At 44.4% G+C, this 25,386-nt stretch overlaps 1 protein-coding gene across 1 annotated transcript in view; it reads left to right on the forward strand.

The window, feature by feature from the left end:
* Positions 1–25,386, forward strand: part of LOC138293043 (dimethylaniline monooxygenase [N-oxide-forming] 2-like) — a 525,123-nt gene that overhangs the window by 433,391 nt on the left and 66,346 nt on the right. The window contains exon 3 of the mRNA XM_069232032.1: positions 11,457–11,653. Coding sequence (XP_069088133.1) covers positions 11,457–11,653 — 197 coding nt within the window. The remainder of the gene's footprint in view (positions 1–11,456; positions 11,654–25,386) is intronic.

A 25,386-nucleotide genomic window follows, 5' to 3' on the forward strand; every position in this document is an offset into this window, starting at 1 on the left:
CACACATCCTCACAACTACAGTTCATTGTGCAGTCACAGTCATGACATCACATGACATACACTCATGAGAAGTAGCTGTGGATCAGATCTTCTTGCAAGTCAGCTCCTTCCTCTTCACCACTGCCATCTTCATTTGGCATTTCAGGATTCTTACCCGGTGGCACTGCAGGCTTTCCCTCCTCTGGGATATATGGAATATTCCTATGCAGGGCGATATTGTATAGCATGCAGCATGCCACAGTGATCTGGCACATTTTCCCGAGTGAGTAGAGGAGGGCTCCATCTGTCCTGTCCTGACAGTGAAATCTGGCCTTCAGGAGCCCAAAAACCTGTTCCACTGCCCGCCATGTTCTTCCATGCACCTTATTGAGGCAGACTGCCCCTGGCATAGTTTGCTTCCTCAGCGGCATCAGTAACCAAAGACGGTTTGGATATGCTGAGTCTCCTGTTAAGCAATGGGGCATAAGTGCAGCAATGAGTCACTCACTTCATGAGTGTAGCACCTGACATTGCTCACACACAATCAGCACAGATTTGACTTACCAACCAACTACGCCCTCTTTGGTTGCAGTTGTGACATCAGCTGGGGTACGGCGCTGTTCCTCATAATAAAGAAATCATGGGCTGAGCCAGGAAAATGGGCACACACATTTGGGATGTAGAGATCTGCCAAACAGAATTGCACGTTGATGGTATTGAAGTTTTCTTCTGGTGTTATAGGCTTTTTTAGTGATCTGTGGTGGCACCAAGCCAATATGTGTACCATCAATGGCCGCATAGAAGTCAGCCTTCACTTTGGCTAAATCCTCACATGGGGGGAATCTGACATAGCTGTCAATGTGTTTCACCATTGCTGATAGGAGATCTTTCAACACCAGACTGAACATAGGTTGGGACATACCAATAGATAGAGCAACTGGATGTTGGGAGGACCCTGTGGCCAGGAAGTGCAGTACTGACATGACTTGTGCAATAGGTGGTATACAGTATGGATTAGTGTTAGCTAGCAGCAGATCTGGCTCCTACTGGTGGCATACATTAATTGTTGTTTGCCTATTCAGAAGGTAGAGCTGGATGATGTGGCATTCCTCCAGGGTCTGAAGGTCTGGCAGTGGACGGAAGACAGGAGGTTGTCACATCTTCCATCTCCCAGGGTGTGACAAGACATGATTTGTACCATTAGTCAGTGTGTCCAGAGCAACATACATGATACATACCAACAATATCATCTGACAAAGCATTTCTGACTGGATTTACATGCCACCCAGTACACATCACAGCTGTCAACTACACAAGGGTCAAATGTAACCCCCATGGTTGTAAACACATGTGTCCACAGCATGGTTTCAGGCGACACCCAACTATCTGCTACACAATTTCCCCTCAAATTGTGACTGTATTTTTTGACCGCCAGAAATACCGTCAGCGGTGGTGGCCCATGCACTGCTGTCATATGCCAGCTGTGCCCTGCAACACAGTACACTGGTAGTTGTGTAGTCACACCTACACAACAAGGCAGATTAAGGATTTTTGTGATGATATTAAACCTATATTGCTTTTGTGACACATGTAACAGGGCCACATACAGTCTTTCATGCCGCCAAAATGGCAGATGTCTGACCTACTCCACTGGACATCAGGAACCGCCAGGGGCCGATGGTGAAAGTCATCAGTGTGGTAGGCAGTTCCAACCACAGCAGACACAGCCGTAAGCTAACGCTACTGCTTGTGGCAGTGGCAGCCTAATGGCTGGGTCTATCAGAAGTGTGACCGCATATGTTGCGTATGTGTATGCTGTGTTGTGCAAAATCAGTCACTTGACTTCTGGCACTGCTGCCAGCAACACCTTCACCACTTGAGCTGCTTGTGTCACCTCTGGGAGTACTCATGCTGCATCCAGCAAGTGAAAGGGCCCCTGCCTTCTCTCCAGAGGAGGTGGAGAGGCTTGTGAGCGAGGTCCTTCCCCTGTAAGGTCAGCTGTATGGCTCAGCAGAGAATCAGGTAGCTACCTCATAGGCACAATTAACTCTATTCAACACCATCCTTTCCCTCCTCACAGACTACAAAGCGCCCCTTGAGCTAGTTACACATCTTGTGTGTCTGTTGTTGCAGTCTGTGTGGCATCAATGGAATGTACATGGTGCAGGTATTGCAGACCAGTAGTATGTGTTGTGTTCATTCACATTATGTTGTGTGATTTTATTTGGGCCCTAGATACTCCTTGTGTTGGATGCACATAACTAGGCAAGGATACTTTACTGCCATCCAATGACATTTCTTTGTTTATGATGGTTGTAAATGTTAGACAACATATATGTGCATGAGAGCAGGAGCTGTGCAGGCACCTTGTCTGAGTCATTGAAGGATCTTGTAAGCAATGTGTATTGTGCCACAGATCTTTCACCACACATCTGACCTTGCCAGACTGTTGTCTGGAAGGCATATCATGACTCACTGTGCCCTTTATGTTTCCACACAAGTCACAAGCCACATTGCTGATGGCCACATGATGTACTATTATGGATGGAAGTGATGGAAATGTGAGTGTCATGTAGGTTCTGTCTGCTCAGCCTACAGAGACCAGGGCCTGTCAAATGTATCTCCCAGTATGGAACATAGTCCAGGCTGTGGGAGAGTCACTGTGGCTATGCAACTGTGGCACTGTGCCTACTTCCTATAGTCCTACATGTCCTGTCAGGTGGCCAGTATGAGGCTCTCGTAGCAAAACTTGCTCTGAATGTCTCAGTCCATTGACTAGATAAGGAATGGTTACGCAGGTAAATCCCAGAACTAGTCCATATGTGCATTTTTCATCACTGCCAAAGTGTATCTTTGACTCATGACCGTTCCCTTCCTCCCACAACTCTGTTGACACCTTCTCCGAAGTCATATTTGTCCTGTACAGTCTTATTGCACAAATGACAGACCCACAGTGCAGACAGTGTGTAGATTCATGGGAGACACTGACATGTGACTCAGTGGTGTGGTTACTTAGCAGAGATTGAACAATCCATTCCTTTGTATGTTGGATGCCATCTCTGTAGGTTTGAAACATATGTTCAAAGGAGTGTTCTGTGGTACAGGTACACGCCACAGAAACCCACCCTGAAGTGGCATGAGCCTGCATTTGGTAGGCCACATGTTCACCCATGCACAGGTATGACACTTTCCGTAGCCACCATGCCAGCCCTTTTAGTGTCACTCAAGTGTAAGGGTGAAGTCTGTACTATGGTAGTTGCCTGTTGGGGTGTATGCATTGAGTCAATTTTGCAGAGTGTAAATGTGTTTGTCCAGTCAGGCCTAAGGAGTTTATCCTTCAGAAGCCACATTGGTGTGTTGTGTTTCGTTGTGGCTCATATCACAGTACATGTTGCTGGAGCATGGGCTACCTGATGCGAGTAGGCTTGCTTAGTCATTGTAGGCCATGAGCAGGGTAGTGTTTGTAATTGCTTGATTTGTCGCTTGCATCAATACATTTGGAGAGTCATTGCTCTGAAGGTACGGGCCCTGGTTCGGAGCACCTACTGTCGCAAGAGGTGGGAGGACCTGAAATTCTGGGCCTGTAAGATTGTGAAGGTGCAGCTAGGGCTGTCCTCCCAACGTGGGAGGGGCACACGTCAGAGCTTGACCGCCATCCCCCACCCTCCATTGCTCGCATTCTGGCAGTGGCGTACCCAGACCTTGATGGGCATTTGAGGGGAGCACAGCAGCCACAAAGGGGTGAGTACAGGGCATATTCCTGCCTGTCACATAGCCAAGTAGATGTGCTAGGTTCTGACATCTCCCCCTGAAGATTGGGGATGGGCCATGTGTGACACACAAGATGAGTAACTGTTCGTATAGCTATGTAATTTGATGCATACCGATGTGCCTTGCCTATTAGCCCAGGCACCTAGGACACAACTGAGTTCAATCCACCAAACAAATTGCTCTCCAGAGAAAACACATGGCTGTCTACATTGATCAATCAAGTAATGTTTGTTGTTGTAGTGGGTCTAAATTCTACACAACAGACCACTACTCCTCAGTGTTACAGCCCAAAGAAAAAGAAGTGATGGATCATTTCCTCAGCCATGTGCCTGCTCAAGTGAGTAAATTGGCATCTGCCCCCTAGAGGCCAAATATCTTCATTGTGTGACGAGTGTGTGTGCCCCACTATGTCTGTCATGTGAAAAAGGCCATCATACATGTGACAGATCATACATTGTTTGTTGGGTGCAGCTACAGATAAGAACTTTCCTTTGGTAAGTGGGGAATGTCCGTTGACATGATTTATGCCCCATCACTCTTGCCAACAGTCCTTGTGCCATAGCATGTGTGCCGTTTTCTTTTGACAAAATGTGTACACTGCTGTTTCATGCATGGTCTACCTGTGTTCATGGGATGATTTATGTATTCCCTCACATATATGTGCATGCAAACTTGTGTTTAGAATTAGAAATATGCAATGCAATGGGGCTACATTTCATGTGGTGCACAGGAAAGGAGTGTGTCACCATTGATTGGTGGCTCACACATACCCTCGCCCATCATTGCATGTTATTTGGCATGTACAACTGCAGTAGTAATGAGGGACATAACATGTAGGACTAGAGTTTTTACACACAATGTAAATTCCCATGCCATTGATGTGGCATCATGTGTCAAAGTGCACTGCACATGTGAAATGTGGAAGGTTTGTTACCTGACTGTTGGCATGCATAATGGAGTGACATGCAGTTCTTTTGAATCACATTTGGTTGGGTACAACCATTCATCCACGGACATCTGGGTTTGGAGGACCAAAATGTAAACTGTGACATAGCTTCCCATTGGGCAAAGTGTTTCAGGCCTTCTAAAAGTACTTGCAAATCCCTGGGCCTCTGCAACATACAAAGGACTAATGGTGTCCACTGATGCAATCAGAGTATGTCATTGTAAGGGGTGTCTGATTTTCCTGGGCCTATCTTATTCATTGTGTTGTAGAGAGACATATCTTTCTGACAATTTGCACATTTTGTCTACAGTGTACATTGCCATGTAAAATGTGTAGTATATCCGAGCAACATTAGTACTACCTCCATGACTCTGTTAGGACAATTTACACATGGTGAAGTGTGCATTGTTGATATGTTTCCAGTGTGACCACGGTACCTCCAGCCATGACAACACCGAAACGGAGGGATCCAAAGTCCCAGAGGGTGAGGGGAGTGCCACGGAGGACACAGGATCAACCTTGTCATCTTCGGATTCTACCTCCAGTGGCCACTACCTAGTGGAGGCGGACCCATCAGGACCTGCTCCTGTACCATCCTTGTGCGCCACCCCTAGTTCTATCACCACCCTCCCTGTTGCTCCCCATCTGGTCAGCCGTGGCCCCTCACCTACGAAGGTGGGCATCACCTTTGCCCCAGGCACCTCAGACCCAGCCCCTGTTGCCACTGCTGCCCTGAGTGAGTAGGCTATTGACCTATTGAAGTGAAGAGTATCTCTGTGGGACAGACTGCCATTGAATTCCATCCAGGGGTTGGCAAGCCAACTTCAGGAGACAAATGCTTTGCTGGAAGGTATTCATTGTGACATGTGGGGCCTACAGAGTTCTTTTCAGGCTCTGGCTTCCTCACTGATAGTAGAATCCTACCCCCAACCACCTCCCTCTTCCCAATCCAACGTCCCTATTCTCCTACCTGTCCCAAGCACACAGACACATCTGCACACACACACACACCTTAACTCACACAAGCAGCACACATTGACACAAACACCACAAGACACACTGGCATGCAGGCACTCAGCATTCCCCCACAGACACCACATCAGCCACCATTTCAAAAGACAACCCCGCCACCCCCACCGACCCACACACCGCATCCACCACACCCACAGACACCACCACAACACCTAGTGACACATCCACCACACTGACCATACACCCAGACAACGGCTTACAACCCACTGACCCACACACCTCAAACACCATTCCCCCAGACACCACCACAACACCTACATCCACCACATGAACCATACCTGCGGACACCACCCTAACACACAGACACATCCACCATACCCACAGACACCACCCCAACACACACACATCCACCACTCCCACATCACCCAACATCTCCACCTCACAACCCCCTAAGACACGCAAACACCCACACTCACACACCAAGAGACAACACCCAAATACAAACATACCTCACACATGCACAAATGTAAGGCACTTACAGCCACAGACAGGCCCACCATTCCCTCAACATCCAAATCCCCAACTCCTTCTGATGACCCTACCTAATTTCCCAAGTAGAGTTTTCTTTTCAACCTTTCCCTTTCCCCTGTTATCTCCAAACCCAAGAGCCCCCCACCCACATCCCAACTCATCACTTCCATATCCAAGTCCTCCCTGTCACACCTGTCCTCCTTCAAGCATCCATACCCCTTCCCCAAGATGAAGCCCACCCCTCGACAAAAAGTCACCCTCTCAAAATCTGACCCCACCCAAGGATGATCCCTGAGGTGCCTACCTGCCCACTTGATGCCCCTTCCTTTGGAGGTTCCTTGGCAGTGATTAGAGTCAAGGATGGACATAGTAATGTGCATTGACTCATGAGGTCTGGCCAATGGCCTTTGCTCTTCAGCATTTGAATTGAATAAACCCAAGTTGTTGTTTTGTTGGATACACATTTGTCCTGCCATTACTTTTCTACCTTCATGTTGTTCCTAAATAACGTGTTGTATGCCTACAGCTGTGTGTTTTTCACCCTGGTTGCTGATCCATTTGCTGTTTGCAATATCTGACTTTGTGGCAGTGCTGGTGTCACCCAAGACAAGGGTAGATGTGCACTGTATGGATATGTGGGTGTTAATCCAATTGGGGTGTCATTGCATTGTGTTATGTTTGCTAGGGTAAGTATTCATCTTGTGTTGGCCAATGTCAGCATGTATGGTGTAAATTTGTCCCCCTGATGTGGATTGTACATTTGTCTCATGTGTGGGAGCTAGAGTTTTGTTTTTCCACACATGGAGAATGTTCAATTGTGCTAGCTTCCTTTGCCTTTGGCTGACCATGTGTCCATTTTGATGTGTGTAGCTTGCAGATATTTCATACAGATGTATGGCCCATGCTGTTGCTGTTGTATGTGCTTTCTTGACTTGCACTTTCACATTTAGCAGATAGGCATGTCACTTGGCTCAAATATTGTTTGTCCCTGAGATACAGGAAGGGCCAGCTCATGTGCAAATGGTGTTTTAGGGATATGTGGAAAGAAGAAGAATGTGTCCCAGGGCAGCATCCTTCCATGAATGCTCCAAGTGCTGCCTTCTCTATTGTGAAGGTATTGTTTGCATTGTGAGCTTTGGATATTTGCTTCACAAACTAATGTGCATTCCTGTGTCGGTCCATTACAGAGATGTTCATGGAAGGGGTATTTGTGTACCATATCACATCCATACATATGTATTTTCAATCTGACCACAGTCCAAAGCAAGAGAGAAATGTGATGGTGTCAGTTGAATTGGTAGATGTGATGTTGCTGTGGTGCTGCTGTTGTGTGACACGATGTTCTGTACACCTTACTGTCCCTGCGCCCGAGATAGGCAGATGTGTGTTTTTGTGGAGTGTGGCAGTGCAGTGCCAGTGACCTATCCAAAGGGGGCGTTTGATAGCTATGAATGTGTCATTTTTTGTGAATGACTCCAACTGTGGCAAGTGTACTTTGTGCCCGTAGCATGAGCCCCATACCATGTGCATGACGGTGCGATGATCTGTTGTTGAGCTTAATGACACACGTAAGTGTATGTTCTTACCAACGGTTGCATCCACGGCGGCATGAATTTTGAGTTTCATCGATGAGCAGCAGCAGCGTCAGGAAGTGTGTGATGGGCTCCATGGCGGCACAGTACGTGTAATGCTGCCTGCAGGTGAGTTGTTTCCTATATGCTCTCCATTTCCGCCTGCTGGGACGTGGTGGTTGAACCTCCACAGTCACATTGGCAGTGTGCAACATCATAATGTGTCCAGTGACAACCCTGAATCTGTCAGCCTGTTTGTCCTGCCTCGCCATTGTGGCGGTCTGCGCTGCTTGGTAGTTCCAGTGGGTCAGGGGCTGCCTTTCCTCTGTCAGACCACCAGCATTGCAATACGGTTGTCCGACCACCAAGCCGATGTCGGACAGACCACTGCCACTGTCATGAGGATGCATGGACAGCCAAACTCGTAATGAGGCCCTTTGACTTTGTCCCAATCCAGCGTGACCAGATAGCCATGATTGGCGTTTTATGCTTTTTGGTGGTAAAATGCACTTTTTTGTTTTAATCCTGAGCAATTTTCTTGTTCTCTACCTTAGGTTTCCCATGCCTTCCTTTCCCAGCAACCAAGTCAAGCAATGTCAAATGGCTCTATTGTGTGGGGAGTGCTTGGATCTTTCTGCCAGCCAGCAGAGTAATTAACATAGTACCACAGGCAAGACCCCTGTTGAACTGCTCAAGGGTGGATTAGTAATCATGCAACATGTTATTAAAGTTGAAAAATGGGAAAGCAAGAATTCCAAAGATCAGAATGCCAAAATGCAAAACTTAGCCTTCTAGTGACAAAGACATATGAGTAGTAATTATGATGTCAGAAATGTTGTGAAAAGAATGTCTGTTTGTGTTGGTAACAAGGTTAGTGGGGAGTACCCAAGTAAACTAATGAATCTGAGCAAAATACAGTGAGCACAGATGTGTGGTTATAACTGCGGTTTTATTTTATTAGACAATGGGCAGTGGTGGAATAGGTCTAATGTTGTCATTAGAAACACCCAAGAGTCTCCAAGCAGTTGTAAATCTGTTCAGGTTAGAGTGCTGAAGATAGATGACAAAATCAAAAGAGGTGTGCAAATGAGGTTGAGTCTGCAAGAGCGGAAAATGAATGCTCCAAGAATGCTTCATCATCTCAAGATAACACCAATCTTACTGTCAATGTTGAGCCAGGAGACTTACTACTCCACTGATTTGATTTAAAGACTATGGGCCTGATTTATAACTGGGTGGAGGGAAATACTCTGTTACAGACATGACAGATCTCCCGTCCACTGTACTGCAATCCCAGTATATCCTATGGGGATCGTAATACGGCAACGGGATACCCTTCACGTTAGTGATGGAGTATTCCCTCTGCCCAGATCTAAATCAGCCCCTATGTATTGAATTAATTGTTGATGAAAAGGGAGATGTAATATGCTGTATTGCCTCATACAGTGTTATACACTGCATAGCATATGTTTGTCTTATTCTTTTTCCTCCTGCCTTCCTTTTGCATTCCCCTTGTCCTTCCTCCCTTTCATGTCTGTGCGCATGGCATTGCTACCCGCTGAGGTTTTGGAATGTTGACATGATATAAGTGCAGGGGGAACGTTAACAGATCTTCAGTGTTGACTGAATTGGCATCAATAAAGAATATTAGAATTACCATGTCTCCACATTCCTCCCATCTTAGCCTGCTTCCTGTCTGCTCCCTTCTTTTCTGTATATCAGATAATTGATTAGCCTATGCACTCACCAAACACTGGCAGCCTTAAAGCACCAGGAGCACCAGGAACAAAGACAGAGTTAGAGAGACAGAAATCATTACGAGTGCCCTGGATCTGCTCTAGGCAAGTTTGTGCCCCTGCAGATAATGCTTCCTATGATTTATTTAATTCTGGGATGCAGAGTTAGCAGGTTTTTCCCATGAAAATCCTAGGGTTCCACAGAGATATACGGAATTTTGGATTGAACCAGTAATCCAGGGTCCATTTCAAATGTCCCTTTCAACCCCGGGGTGTCCTCCGAAGTATTCAGCTGTTTCAAGCAGGTGGAAACAAGACAGGTACATGGTGTTTCTGCAAAGCTCGTAATTTCCATAGGCCAGGTAACTCTTATTATCATGTCCACTGGAATAACAATCTACCCTTGAGTAGGGTTTTTGATGTTGCAGAAGGCAAGGAGATGGAGATATATGGTTTGATCTATCCAACCACATTGTGCCTTGAATATCTATTTAGCAATGCCACTACACATACTGTAGGTTATTGGTAACATGAGTCTTGATGATGATCCTTCTAGCTGTCTAAAGGATCGAAACGTTATCAACTAGTTGTACGGCCTCAATTTGATTGTACAAAAATGGGCTGTGTTGTTCTTACGTGAAACAAACTTTTGATCACATATTGTCAAGTGTCTCACTTGTATGACAGCACCAAGCACGTTTCTCGCCACACACTCACTGCATGTCACATTGTTTTTTTTAATGTTCTTATATACCATCGAATAAATTGATCATTTGATGCATTTGTACTATATGTACTGTAATCATAGTGCCAAAGCAAAAACTGAGCTTCCGACTGCAGATAGTAAGTCAGATGGCAACAAAATAGGCAGTATTGGTGTCTACATGCACGTCTCTATAAGAGGTGTAAATATAGTGTCAGGTCAAGGTCGTGGGGACGACACCGTAGTTGAATCTCTGAGGTTTTAGCAATATCTCAGGAGTGAATATTGTTCTGGTCGTATTGAGGGCCTAAATAGGTAGTTTGAGAAGGTCGTCATTGTTCTTCTTCCACTAAATATACAGGATTAACCATTGTTATTGTCCTCTTCTGTGCCTCCAAAAGTCATTTCTAATAATACACATCACTACATAAATGCAAGTGCTCTCAAATGCAATATGTCTACTTTTTTATACCACTTTAAACCGCAGAGTAGAAAGTGGCAGAATGTATTTCGGGAGTTTTAATGTTTTTAAATTGTAAATTGCTATATTTATTTTGCCATTGTCTCCTGGTGACTCCATAACTCATACCATGAGTTAGTCTTCTGGAGGATAAAGCTTTTCAGGTGTCTATGAACAAATGTAAAGAACCTTGCCAATGGCAGCTAAGTACATAGAAACAGCCCTGTGCATACCCACAGATACAGATTATTTATTTGTTGCATTTTTTATAAAGTGATAACCAACCCCATATGGATGTCAGAGTGCTTTACGCAATTTATATAAGTATATATGATATACCTTGGGAACGGGTTGTAAAGATGTATAATGATATCTTCCATGACAACTCCCTTGATTCCTCGACTTCAGTGTGCGACAAACAGGGAGTATTTGAATTCAATATCCTCATGACTGGATGAAGCAACGAAAGAGAAAAATATTTCATTTATTTTTTGAAGAACGCATGTCATAGCTCTGGATGAAAAAAACCACTTGCAGGTTGTCGGCGGCGGCAGATCATTGTTTGTGGGAAGCATTGTGCACATCTCACCAGCTAAGTATTCCCACTTCTTTTACTCGCCATCACCTACAAAACGTGCCCCAAAATTTGAAAGTGAATACAAATTAAATGAAACTGGAGCCCACGTGATATCTTAATGTATGTTTTGCTGAGATCTTTGACTGGGGCAGGAGGGACAATTCAAAAGAGACACAAAGGCGGATGATGATTAATTGGTTTGTTTTCCAGGTGTTCCTTAGCAGCAAAAGAGGAGCCTGGGTTTTCAGCCGTATCGTTAATGGAGGCTACCCTTTCGACATGTGGTTCTTGACCCGCTTTAAGACATGGATTCGGCTGTTATTGCCCAACCCAGTGGTGTGGTGGCTGATGGTTAGACATCTGAATCAGCACTTTGACCACTCAAACTACGGCCTACAACGAGACAGGTGTGTTTTTCTTTTTTCAAAAGTCTTTAGTGAGGTTTCAGTATAAAAAACACAAAATACTGTCTGACTTCACAGGCAACTTAACAGAGAAACAAGCACGAGCTCCTATTCAAATCATAGCATTAGCAGAAACTCGCCAGGTAGGACTGTATAGGGTACCAACTGGCGTGATGTCACAACATCCTAGTGTGAATATCGTCCTAAATGTCATTTACAAAAATAATGCCCCCTTGGAGCTAATAATAGAAGATCTACACCGGATGGGATGGTATAGAAAATCGACATCCAAAGGGATGATATATACGATACGACGTTTAGGTCAGACAATATTTCTGACTACGATATTCTAACACAACCCACCAAATAAGAGGAAGGGGAACGAAAGGCATGTGCCAACGGATCTACACAGGAGCACAGCAACCAATAGTGATGCAGCAGGTACAGCAGCACCGGGCCCAAGGGTGTGAGAGTTCCAATGAATCCCAAATATCTGTAGAGAATCTACCACACTGAATGACTGAATTGAAATTGCTTGGTTCTGTCCATCATAACATACAAAGCAGGTAAGCTCAGGTGGAGATGGATCTATGATATATTTTCAGAATAACCAGATATCATGACTCCACAAAGTTTTGAACCCTATTTTAGGTGTCCATAAATTCTACCTGAAGTTTTTAAAACATGTTTCTATAACAGCACATCTTAATTTGATGTGGGGCCGGATAGATGCTCAAAACAAATATCCTCAAAAAAACAATTGCCGCGTAACCCCATCTGCCTTTTAATCGGCCAGTACTTCCGCTCAATGGCTGTTATTGAGACGATCGGAAATTATTATTTTTGAATTTTGCATTCGCCGTTGCACATTTAGGAAACAGTTGGTGAGAGGGATTTGTAGTGCAGTCAGTATTCATAGGCATGTGAGTTCTTGACAGTCTTTTCCAAAATATGCCAAAAGTAAGGACCAACTTTCGGAAATGTTTTGCCTTTGTTGTTGAGGAAATACGTGGATGTCATCATGGCTAGTATATGCCAGAGCCGATGATACCACTTTGATATGTTTGGAGGCTTTTTGGAGCCCAATTTTGCAAGAAATAAAAAGAACCTTGTTTTAAAGAGGTGTTCCACTAAATTACGTCACCATCAATTAGTTGGCATGACTACAGTCTCTAAGTTTTCACAACACATTCAGCAACCGCCATCTGATTGGAATATGTGAGTAGACAAACTCAACTAAGAGAAATGTAATATCAGGTTTGCTACAGCCATTATGCATTTCGCTGTCACCGACCTAAATTTATCAACCTTAGAACTGCTGTCTCAGGTGAATCGAATTTGTGTTCATTTAGTCTGAACGGTACCATGCTCAGTTAGTTTCCAGATCTTCGTGGATTGACATCCAGATTTTAATGTCCCGCTCTATAAGGAATCATTACAGCTCTTGCCTAATAGTTCAACCCCAGTGAAACCCACCCAACATTGCCTTGTGTGCGCTTATTTCAGACTCTTTCATTTTCAGTTATTGATTTGCTTGTTTACATTCAAAATGGTCAAATACACTAGTATGCACTGTTACGTATCAAGCATGTTTACTAAAGCTGATAACCTTATTGTTGCAACCCAATGTCACAACATTTGCCTGTATGAGTAGGATGTATTTGATCATCTGCCAAACCTGTACAAAAGTAATACCCATAAATCATATGCTCTAAGGTGAGACTGCCAGATTTTATAGGAAAGAGTGTCCGTCGAGATTTAAATAATTTACTTTAGAACCATTTGGGCACTACCGAAGGCAAGAACATTTGGTTCTGCTGTTGATTTTGGTTCATTAGGTTTCATTTCAACCAGCCATATTTTGTTCCAACTCATGAAGTCACCAGCTACTCATTTAACTTGGTATGTAATGTTGTTAGAACTGTAAAAGTGGTATCTGAAAGCTGCATGTATTCCTTAATTTCCAAATGACTTTCTTGTTTGACATGCATTTTCTGTTTTGTCAAGAAGTCTGAGCTAATCAATTATAATTACCCTTTCCCAATGGTGTCGAGGTGTGTAGTGAAACATTCCCATCTCACACCATGCTGGATCAAATGAATGTTGGTGACACACTGGCATAAAATGTATACTTGCCTAACTCCAAATTTCCTGAATCATGGGAATCCATCTTCTCCAGTATTTTCAAACACTGCACTGACTTCCCAACATGAACCAGGGTTTGTTTAGTGGCACCCTGATGGAAATATTGAGCGTGTCATCCTTAGCCCACAATGCCCCTCTCATGTTTTTAAAAATAAGGTACTGTCTTCTTCGACTTGCGCTTCTCATACAAGACACTCAGGACATAAGATGTCCTAGAGATCCAAAGCAAAGGAGAGATGAAGGAAAGGAAGCTATCAATTTAGATGTTAGGGCCTGAAAAAGATCAAAACCAGAACCCTGTTGTGCGATCATGCTCTTCTGAGACTCCAACAAGTGAACCATGCCCACACTGCAGTTTACCATCTCAATCATTGTATACTTCCCCACACACTGCAATGATGCACACAACGAGGTTCAGGCCAAAAACCCAAAAACATTATCAGCGTTACACACACCAAATCACAGACTCAAAAGACTGCAAGCATTGCACGTTATTCATACTGCAGCAGACGTCATCATCATACACAACCTGAAGATCTTCTTTAATGCAGAAACATTGCTCTGAGTCAGCTCCACACCCAGACTTGATGCCCCAGTTATACAAGACCATCACAATTAACATACTGGTCTACCTGTAGGACAGAGGGAATTACCATGATCATCAAGTGAGCCTGGTTGACATGTAGTTTCAAGCAGAAAATGGTATTTAGTTCCTTTGAGCTCTTCCCCTGTTGTTTTCCTCAGCAGCTGCAATACCATCTACTATCTGATGCACTGACCATCTACGATTCTACCTACACCTTTAAGTTTGAACTTGATCACAGCAGCTTCAACATGCTTCTAAAATACATGGGCCCGAGCTTAAGAAAAGTGGCTCTGCATCCAATGTAGCACCACTTTTCTTGTGCACCTTGGCGCCCCCCTACTGCCACCATGTGTGCACCGTATTTAATATACGGCGCACCATGGCACAGGGTAGGGGCAATAATGTCAACATTTTTGACACATTAATGTACTGTGCAGGACTAGCGCCAATATTTTGGCACTAATCCTGCAGATTATATAGGGGCCCATTGAAAACAATGGCATGCCCCCATTTAAAGCCTGCTCTGTACAGCCATTAAAAATAGCCGCTAAAAATGGCGCAGGCATAATGTGGCGCAAGGGGTTACAAAGTGGTGCAATGCACGCATTGCGCAACTTTGTAAATACGTTGCGACTAATTTGGCCTTGTTGGGCCACATTAGCATCATAAAAGATAATCCTAATGTGGCGGAAGGAGGCACTAGGCCCTCTTGAATCTAGGTCATTTTTCCCTGAGATTTTCATCTTTTAGGTGACTGTAGAAAAGTGGGTTAGGCCCATTTCATCTTCCTGGATTTTAGCTTTTTGACTTCGGACTGTTACTGAGAGTGAGTCTCACTCACAGCAAATTCAGAGGAAACAGACTGAGACTGCTTTCCCTCAGTGCTCACCTTTTCCCTGGCTTGGCCATAGTCAAATTCCAGGCCTTTGGACCCCCTGCTTTTGACACGCCCTAGTGGGCCAACTCTGCTGGCCAATTTGAGGCTCAAAGGCCTCTCAACACAATTATGCCTTTTGAAAGTGCTTGGCCCAGTTCCTGGGAAAGAAAGGGGTGGCAGGAAATCTGCATGGGCTAATTAACCTTTCAATTTCCACTTGGACTGGGCAAGCCTATAGAAACAAACATAAGGTTCATTGTTTCGCAGCTACTGTAAGAGGTTTTGAACTGATTACATGTGAACTCGGGAGCACAAGCATGAGCACACATGTGCAGGTGGAGCATGTGAAACTACTGTCTAATTGAGCCAAGTAGCTGCACACAGGTAGCCTGTCACAGGACAAACTGTTCAGGGATTGGTACTGAGCTGGTGTAGGCCATTTAATGTTAATGGACATTCATAGTGCGCATCTGTAGTGCTTAATGAAAGGCTGTGTGCTCTCTGCATTATGCCTTATGGCAAAGTCTACACCACCACACAGATTTGCCATACTTAGGCACAGGGATTCAAGTCAGGTATCTTAGGATATACTTGTACACCAAGTTCAGATCCACTGTCACTTTTGTGATAACTGTACTCCTTATGGCACTTTCAGAGTTATCTTCTTTTCCTGGCTCAGCCATAATAGATTCTAGCTTTTGTCCCATTCCCGGCCCAAGTTAATCACTTCGCTGGACAGCAGGATGCTCAAATACCTCCCAATACAATAGAGCCATTTGACAGTGTTTGGCCTAGTTACAGGGAAAGGAAGGAGTGGGGAGGAAATCTGTGTCTACTAATTATCTCTTCACATTGGACCTGGACTGGGTATATTCGAGCCCACAGAAACAAAAGAGAAAGCCAAATCTCCGGCACCAAACACAATAGGGGCTTTCATTTAAAGGGTCAGTGGTGAGGGATCAGGCAACTGTGTCAGTTTGGGGCAGGGTTGACACTCTTAAGGAAGGTCTTTTCATAGGCGATTTGAAGTTGTCACATTTAAATGCCCTAAAATACTGTGCAGGAGGGTTAGGGCATGGGTAAAGCGAAGATGTGGAATACCAGGATTGTGATATGTGCCTTCCTTTCAGAAGAGAGCATTTGGAGGCTAGGCAGAGAACAGGTCTGGCAAGGGAAACAGCAAAATAATGCCCCCAGCAAAAAGTACATTGTAAAGGCCAGGAAGCCTGAAAAAAATGTCCCTTGTGTATAGAGCTGGTCACCAAGAGCTAAACGAGATTGAAATTAAGAAAATCAGCCCTTCTCAGCCTGAGAAACCTGGTCCCCCAAGGGACTAGGCAGAGAACAAAGCATGTAGTGATCCACTGCACCCACTGATAAGGCTGGATATTTTCTAGAGAGGGTCAAGCCTCCAGAGGTTGGCTCAACCTCCTTTCATAAATTGTTATGCAGATGTGGTATACGTAGAGCCACTTCAACTGGGGCCCGACGCATAGACAACTCCAGCCACCCAGCAATTAAATATCAAGCCAGGAGGCTCTTAGGGCAGACCAGTCCTTAGAGCACAGCCAGTGCTCCCTCTTCCCCCTTTGCCTGTGTCTGGAGGGAGACAGGTGCACCCATCAGTTGTTTCGTACCTACACTCAACATGGGCTGGAAAAAGGACATAGCTGCCTCCCTTTCCGGCACTCCCCACAGCCCCGAATCATGGCAGTGCTGACAACTGTTTCTGTAGTAGTAAAAGCTGTGATGTGACATTGCATAATTGAAAAACTCTGCACAAGTTCAGTCATTGCTATTCACTGTATCAGGTCTAGGAGTGCCCCATTAGCCCCTTAGACAGAGCCTACAACTCTGTATATTGGCACAGGTACCACCAATTTTTTTTATAGTGTTTTATAGTATGTGGGGGCTGCAGGAAGTGAAATGTTGCCTTATGACTCCCATGGGATTTAATCCTCTGACCCCGGGAGATGCTTTTTCTGTTTCTAAGCAGTCCTAGAGCCGGTATTATTGTACATGCACTTTGAAGGGCTGGATTCTGCATTGGTTGGCCCAAAGGTGAAATGACAGTGATGTAAAGTTCGAAATAAGACTCTAGGACACATGTCATTCAATACAACGCTTTACTGACAATGGTGATGTTTGACAAAGCAAGGTTTTATATTATTGTATATTATTGTATGTTGGTATAACAGTCATTTAGTTCAGTGATGTTGCAATCAAGGATTATAGCATGCTTTCTGCTCTAAGTAATGTGGGGGCACAATGAAAAAGCTGGCAGGCCTGCCTTATCAACACCGATACTCTCTGACACTGTAATACTGTATCTAGTATAGCTGGGGCCATTCTGGTTATAGGATTCATGATCCAATAGGGTCATAATGTGTCATGAGGGTGTCACCTGAGGTATTTTCATCCACCTGAATGTATATATTTGTGATTAATGTGTAATATCTAGTAGTGTGCATGTAATAAAAGTGCTGGATAATTGGTCTGCCTAGGATTGGTTAAGTGTTGTTATTGTGTACCAGAGATCTGGGGGTACCAGCCCCCACTACTTCTCTTGGGTAGGCCTTGGACAGTTTTGCTGTGCTACCCTGAGAGGCAAGTGCTACAAAGGGATACTTTGTTCCCAGTAAAGAGCATGCTGCAAACAGATCACTTGTGAAGGTCTCACTTTCTTTGAAACCAATAGCCCAATTTCTTACAACACAAAACCAAAACTATGAAGGAATTCATTATTGAAGTGCTGGAAATCATCAATATCAAATAATATGTTACATTGTTGGCACACATCCATGGCAACTGTTTGGATTTTTTAATGCTTCTCCTTGACCAGCCTCACCTACCACATGCTACATCTGGTATGGACCTTCAACAAAAATTGCTTTCAGATTGTTCCCTCCCAGACTCCTCTACTGAGGACTATAGTAGTTAGGCAAACTAAACATTTGTTCTCCATAAACCAACCCATCAGCACACGTCACAAAAATGTGTACTCTACAGTAACTTCTGTAGACCCTGATACAAAATGCTGACACCCTGCTTACTGACCTCAATCGTACCTTCTAAACTACAGTAAGGATACTTACCCTACTTAAATCCATCCCACTCCTCTCTCTCTCTCGCTTACATACTCTCACACTCACACACAGTAACAGAGCAAGCAATACAAGAAAGCAAATGACGTGGCCAGCGTTGGCAGCATCATAACCCTTTTTTCTGTTGGGAGAGGGTGAGTAAACAACAATGGGACCGGGATGAAGGAGCAAGCATTGATGGTGGAGGTGGGTTACGAGGCAAGCAAAAACAACAGGGCATGCAGTACAAAAAACATCCATGATGTGGCCCTGGCTGTGTTAGAGCACTTTTATTTCTGGCGGGAGGGGCTGGGAGACAAACAAGCTGGGGCAAGATACAAAAAACGATGAAAGCAACAGACAATGAGGCAAACAAAATACACTGTTGCAAGGAACAGACAAAAGGACAAGCAACAGAGGATGGGGCAAACAACAAACAACAAGGCAAGCAACAGACAACTGGGCAAGCAAACAACAGTGGGGCAAGTAACAGACAAGGGGGAAGCAATAGACAACGAGGCTAGCAACAAACAACAGGGCTCTGGTTCCCGGGGGGCGTGGCAGGACGCCGTAGACGAGCGGCGGTGCGAGTCGGAGGTCGTAGAGGCATACGGATGTGCGCGGATGTGCGCGCCGCACTCCACAACATATAGCGGCAGTGCCAGCGGCAATATCAGAGCGGCCGGAGCCGTGTTTGAGAAGCGGCGGCTGGGTGAGCGGCTGAGTGAACAGCCTAAAGAGATCTCGGAGTTTGACGCAAGAAGGAAGACGGTGAGGCAGAGTGGGGAGGGGGGCGTTTTTCCTGCTCCCCCACCCCCTTTTACAACAGTGGAGGGGACGGCTCAGTTGTCCCAGGACAGCACGGTTCCCATTATAGAGGAGAAGGGCGGATTAGTTTAAAAAAAAACCTTGAGACTTAAACCGGGGGAAGGAGGTAGGAGTGCGGGGAGGAAAGCGGGAGAGGGTAAACTCAAGGGTAGAGATAGGCTGACACCCTCTCTAAGGTCCTTCTTTAAAGTGAGACCGGAGGTAGTTACGCTTATTCCTGGGCAGGTAAGAGCTGTAATGGAAGATACCACCAGGCAGGCGGAAAGCATTCTGGTTGAGGGCAGGGAGGGGGCAAGATCCTCCCCGCCAGGGTTAGAAGAACGGATGGCCACAGTGTTAGTTCAAACCCCAAACAATAGCCTGGCGGAAGTTCAAGATCACGTATCTAGGGAAGTAGTGTCGGAGATGGCACTGGCCAACTCAGGGACCCCCCCTTTATTGAGTACTTCACTGGAGGCTTTAATCTTGTCTATCTCTGAGGATGTTAAAAAGGGCTTTGCGAACTCAGAGGTAAATCAAGGGGAGATAAGAGAGGTGTGTGCTAACTTGGAGAAAAACAATCGATGGCGTAATGGTAAGAACACAGGCCCTGGAGGAAGCAATGGGGGGTTTGAAGGAGGACCTGGTACAGCATAAGCTCGAGATCGAGACTTTGAGGAGGAGTGAATTGGTTCTAAAAAACAGGATGGAGCAGATGGAAAACTATTCAAGAAGGAATAATCTAAAACTGTTGAAGGTTCCGGAAGGTGCGGAAGGGGGCGATCTTAAATCTTTTGTAGTGTCATTAATTAAATCAGCAGTGGATCTAGAGGAAACCGAGGATGATATTGGGAAGGATATTCAAAGAATTCACCGTGACCCTTTTAAGCCACGCACAAAAAGCACTAAACCTCGGAAAATTTTGATTAATTTTTTGTCTTACCAGATGAAAGAAAAGATTTTATCCAGAGCATTGAAATTGAAGTCTCTGAGAGCAAAGGATATTGTGTTCGAAATAAGGTCTGACCTATCCATGGCAACTATGGATAGGCAGTGGGAGCTGGGGAAGCGTTTGGAGATTTTTAGATCCTTGGGGGTTTCGGCTCAGTTGAAATTTCCAGCTTTTCTTAGAGTTATGTATAATAACAAAATGTACAACATTAGGGACTTGAGTGAAGCGGATGAATTATTGGCTATGGTTAAAAGTGAGCAAGCTATTGAATAAGGCTGCGTGTATTGCACAAAGGCGAAACTCTCCTGGGAACCCGGGAGCGCTCTAAAATTGGATCAGTATGATCCTTAGTTGGGGGGGGTTCTCCATGGGTGGGGGTAGGCAAGAGGGTGGTAGCGAGGAGGGGGACCGGGGGGGTTGGAGGGGGAAGGTGGGGAGAAAGTAAAAAGTAGTGCCTCGTTCAGCCCAACTATTTGTTACTATTTAAGATTGATAGATGGCTAGTAGGGGGGGAGGTCAGAGGGTGACGAATATGCCACTACAAATTTTGTCATGGAATGTCAATGGCTTAAGGGTGCGACGAAGAAGGGAACGGATACTACAGTATTTGAAGGACTCTACGGCACAAATTTTAGTTTTGCAAGAAACACATCTTACTAAGGCGGAGTGTATTAATATAATACAAAAATTAAGATGGGTGCGAGCATTTGCATGTACAGAATACAGCTATCATAATAAAGGAGTGTTGATTTTAGTTAAACATGTACAGCAGGGGGGTGTAGCAATTTTGGAGTCTAAATCAGATTTAGCAGGGCGATGGGTAATAGTAAAAATACAATTTGGAGCTCGGAATTTGATATTAGCAGGATACTATGGGCCCAATTACGATGATATAGAACCCTTAAAGCAGCTTTTTTCTCAGCTTTTGGAATTTTCGGATCCGGTTATTTTGATGGGTGATTTTAATATAGTTCTGGATAATGAGTTAGATAGGCTTAACTCCAAATCACGAGATACTCCTAAATCGCAACAGTATCTGAGGAGGATGATGAAGGAATTGGGTTTATGTGATATTTGGAGGGACAGGGCGGGGAATAGTAGGGACTTTTCTTTCTTTAATAAGAAATATAGACACGCCTCACGAATTGATTATTTTTTATTGGACATGCGGTTGAGAGAGGAGGTTGAGAATATTACGTACTTGCCCTCGCATTTATCAGATCATTCTGCGGTGCAGTTAAAATTGTGCTTTTGTCAGATTAGTTCCAGTGGTCGGTGGACGATTGATCGAACTCTGTTATTAGATCAAGAGGTGTTGTCAAACTTGCGTAACGAAGCTGAATTCTTTTTTAGTGTAAATATGGGCTCTGCTCCTCTATCGGTAGTATGGGACACGTTTAAAGCAGTCATTCGCGGGGGATTAAGGAGTTATTCCATTCAGAAACATAAACGGTATAAGGAAGAGATTTTTGTATTGGAGCAGGAAATGCGAAAATGTAAAGCTAAAATAATTGAGGTAGGGGAAACGGCAACGGTGAGGTCCAGCTGGGAGAGGCTGAGAAGTCAGATGGAAAAGGTACTACAGGGAAGAATTCAAAGCAAATGGGAAGCAAGCAATTTGGCTCATTTCGAGTATGGGGAAAATGCCGGGAAGTTGCTAGCCTGGAAAGGTAAAGCGGACCGTGTCAGGAACTACATTAAGGAGGTCGAAGTGGGGCATTTAGGTGAAAAAACAATAGAAGGGGCAGTAATAGAATCGGCTTTCCGGGATTTCTTCTCGCAACTGTATTCTGAGAAGTTGGAGGTGGATGAAGGTATGATATCAGATTGGTTAGGGGTTGATGCATTCCCTGGATTATGGCAGCAGGAGAAGGAAGTATTGAACGCCCCGATAACAGCTGAGGAAGTTAGGAAAATCCTGACTAGTAGTAAATCGGGAAAAGCGCCAGGCCCGGATGGTATTCCAGTGGAAGTTTATAAGGTACTAGAGGATTTAGTTATCCCAGTGCTGACAGAATTGTTTGGAGGGATCCTGGAGTTTGGCAACGATATTCCTCTTTCATGGAATGAAGCTGTGATTTCCCTAATCTTGAAACCGGGCAAAAACCCAGCGAAGTGCGCCTCATACAGGCCTATATCTTTGTTGAACAGCGATTATAAATTGTTAGCTAAGATTTTAGCGGATAGGCTTAGTAAGACAGTGAATGCTTTAGTACACCCCGATCAAAAAGGGTTTTCAAAAGGTAGATATTTGCACGAATTAACCTTCGAACTGATCGGGGCAATAGACATGGCCACAACGTTTGGCGCACCTTTGGCGGTTATGATGTTGGATGCAATGAAGGCTTTTGACCAAGTTAATTGGAAGTTCTTGAAATCAGTTTTAAGGCGGGCCAATTTAGGTCCATAGTTCTGTGGTATAATCAATCAGATTTACACTTCCCCTTACGCTAAGATTTTGGTGAATGGTAAACTTACGGGCCCTATCTCCATTTCAAGAGGTACAAGGCAGGGTTGTCCCTTGTCTCCGGTATTGTTTAATTTATATATTGAGTCATTTGCTAGAAAAATCAGACAAAACCCTCATATCCCACCCTTTCGCTGCAATGGTTGGGAAAAGAAAATCTCGTTATATGCAGACGATGTATTAATATATACTAATAACCTAACCCTTGCTTTTAATACAGTTAAAGATTTGGCTGAACAATTTGGAAGGATATCAGGGTACCGGATCAATGCGGAGAAAACAGAAATTATGAAGTGGAATATGGTAGGAGGGCTATCGACAAATAGACAGGGAATACGGTACCTGGGTATTTCAGTGACTGAAAATTTGAAGGATCTAGTAGAGAAGAATACTCGTAGGCTATTAGTCGAATGTAAAAGTATGTTACAAAAATGGGCTTGTCTTCCTTTGACGATTATTGGGAGGACAAATTTAATTAAGATGTTTATTCTGCCCAAATGGAATTTTGTGTTTTCAGCTATCCCTTTGGCAATGCAATAAGTAGTTTCATTTGGAACTCAAAGGGGCCGAGGATATCATGGAAAAAGCTCCGTAGAAGAAGGGAAAAGGGAGGACTGGCTCTTCCTGATTTGACATATTATGCGTGGGCTTTTTTGTTTAAGAATTCAAGTATGCTGTTTAGATCCCCAGACGACTCTACAGTGGGTAGAATGTATAAAGCTATGGTGTCGTCTGAAAAAGGGGGCTCACAGTCATTTCTATTTAAATTTGGTGACCCGAAATTTTTCAAAAAAGTTAAACTAAAAGTGCTGCAAGGGATAGCAAGGAGCTGGTACCAGTTGAGGCAGCAGTTGGGTGTACACTATTATAGTTATCAGGCCCCTATTTGGGATTCCCCGGGTACTCCAGTATGCTTCCAGGATATTCTTGTACTACCACTTAAAAAGGCTGGTGTGGAAAGGTGGGGGGAGATTGCGCGAGAAGGTACTCTACTTTCTTGGGATGAATTGGTAAGAATAACGGATGGTTCTCTGTCCAGGTTAAAATATCTACAGATAAGACAGTGGGAAAAAGTAACTAAGGTGGGATTAGGGGCGGTAAATGTTTTGGAGGACTCTTTTTTAGACTTGACAGTCTCGGCTGGGGGGAAAAAGGTGGCAGCTTGGTACTGGGAAATCTTAGAAACTTTGGACGAGAATTTTGACTTACCAAGCAAGTTATGGGGCAAGGTGATGTCAGGGGACAAGATTGGGTTGTGGTGGAGGAAGTCGTGTATGACTTTATATGAAGTAATAAAGCCGGCTCCACTAAGAAAAAATCATCTTCATACTCTACATAGAGCATACATATCTCCAGCAAAACTCTCTAAATTTAAGAAGGGGGAAGAGATTAAGTGCCCGAAATGTGGTGGGTTAGGAGCAACGGATATACATATGTTCTGGGACTGCCCTTTGGTACGGTTGTTTTGGGAGGAGGTCTTTAGGGCCTTGTCGACTATGTTGGGTTGGAAAATCAATATATCACTCCCACTAATTATTTTTGGGCAGCCCCAGGAGGAGGAGATATGGAAAACAGTGAATAAAAACAGTCGTGCACTTTTGTTTTTTGTAACGGTGTTGGGACGGAATGAAATCTGCAAAAAATGGCTGAAGGAGCACCCGCCGAGCTTTACAGACTGGTTGAATGCTGCTCTTCGGGTGGCGAATTTGGACCTTAATGTGCAGGGCCCAAAGAAAAGTGTAGAAATGTGGGCACCTTTATTAAAATGGGTAGAGCGTTGTCAAATTTTGTCTTCTTGAAAAATTGTTTTTGTTAAAATTTTCACGGAGGGGGATTTAGGGGGATTTATGCGGAATTGTAGTTTGGAGTTTTCCTTTGCCCCAGTCCAATGATTAAGCACCGAGTGAAGCCTTGGCAGGTCGGTCTAGGCGGACCAAGAGAAACAAAGGTGCACCCCTGACTTGACTATCTTTTCTTAGGTAAAAGGGTGAAGAGGTTACAGGAATGAAGAGAGATTTCAAGCGGGGCTGAATGAGGACAAAAAAACAAAAAAAACCCAAAAAAAACCAAACAACAGGGCTACCGAGGGGAAAACCGCATGAAGGGGAAGTGAAGCTGGCACCCACTGACCAAGGAGAAGCAAGGAAATGAGAATTACAATGATGCCAATCAATAGTAAGCAATGGGCTGGCTTTAAGCCACCTATAAGTAAAGAGAATATCATCGAAGCCACAGCACATGCGCTGTCTCTGACAAGAAATAAAAACTGGCCTGTAAAGACAGTTCATCCACAATAGTTCCATTCTGGGCCCAGGAACTCATAATAGTGCCTGGCTGAGCAAGAAATACTAGCCGAAATCAGTGATTGCAGCCCATGTAAGGTTGCCCAACCTTACACCACACTGCTTGTAATTGGTCCCTAAAATAGGTTTCACTGTCCATCTATTCCACTCACACTGATAAACCAACAGCAGTAAAATGCTGACTGTTAGCACTCAGTAGGAGTTACCCTGCGTACTAATATCCACAGATAATGCAGCATGATGCACCCTCTCAATAGCAGCAGAGCTGGGCCAGGACAAATGAACGCCAGATGCTGAGAAACTCAAGCTGTAGATTGCCCCTATCATGTAATCCAACAGAATCTGGAACAAATTTCTGCTGTATGAAACCATCACCCATATAACACATGTTCCTCTTTGTTGTGTACCACTCTGGATGGTTGATACTCCACATAGGGAGCCAAGTGTGGTTTGTTGTGTTAAGACATACAGACTCTAGGATGGATCTTGAAAAATGTAGGTGAATCAAAGGCTGCT

The sequence above is a fragment of the Pleurodeles waltl genome, chromosome 4_2 (genome assembly GCF_031143425.1).
Source record: "Pleurodeles waltl isolate 20211129_DDA chromosome 4_2, aPleWal1.hap1.20221129, whole genome shotgun sequence".
Taxonomy (NCBI): domain Eukaryota; kingdom Metazoa; phylum Chordata; class Amphibia; order Caudata; family Salamandridae; genus Pleurodeles; species Pleurodeles waltl.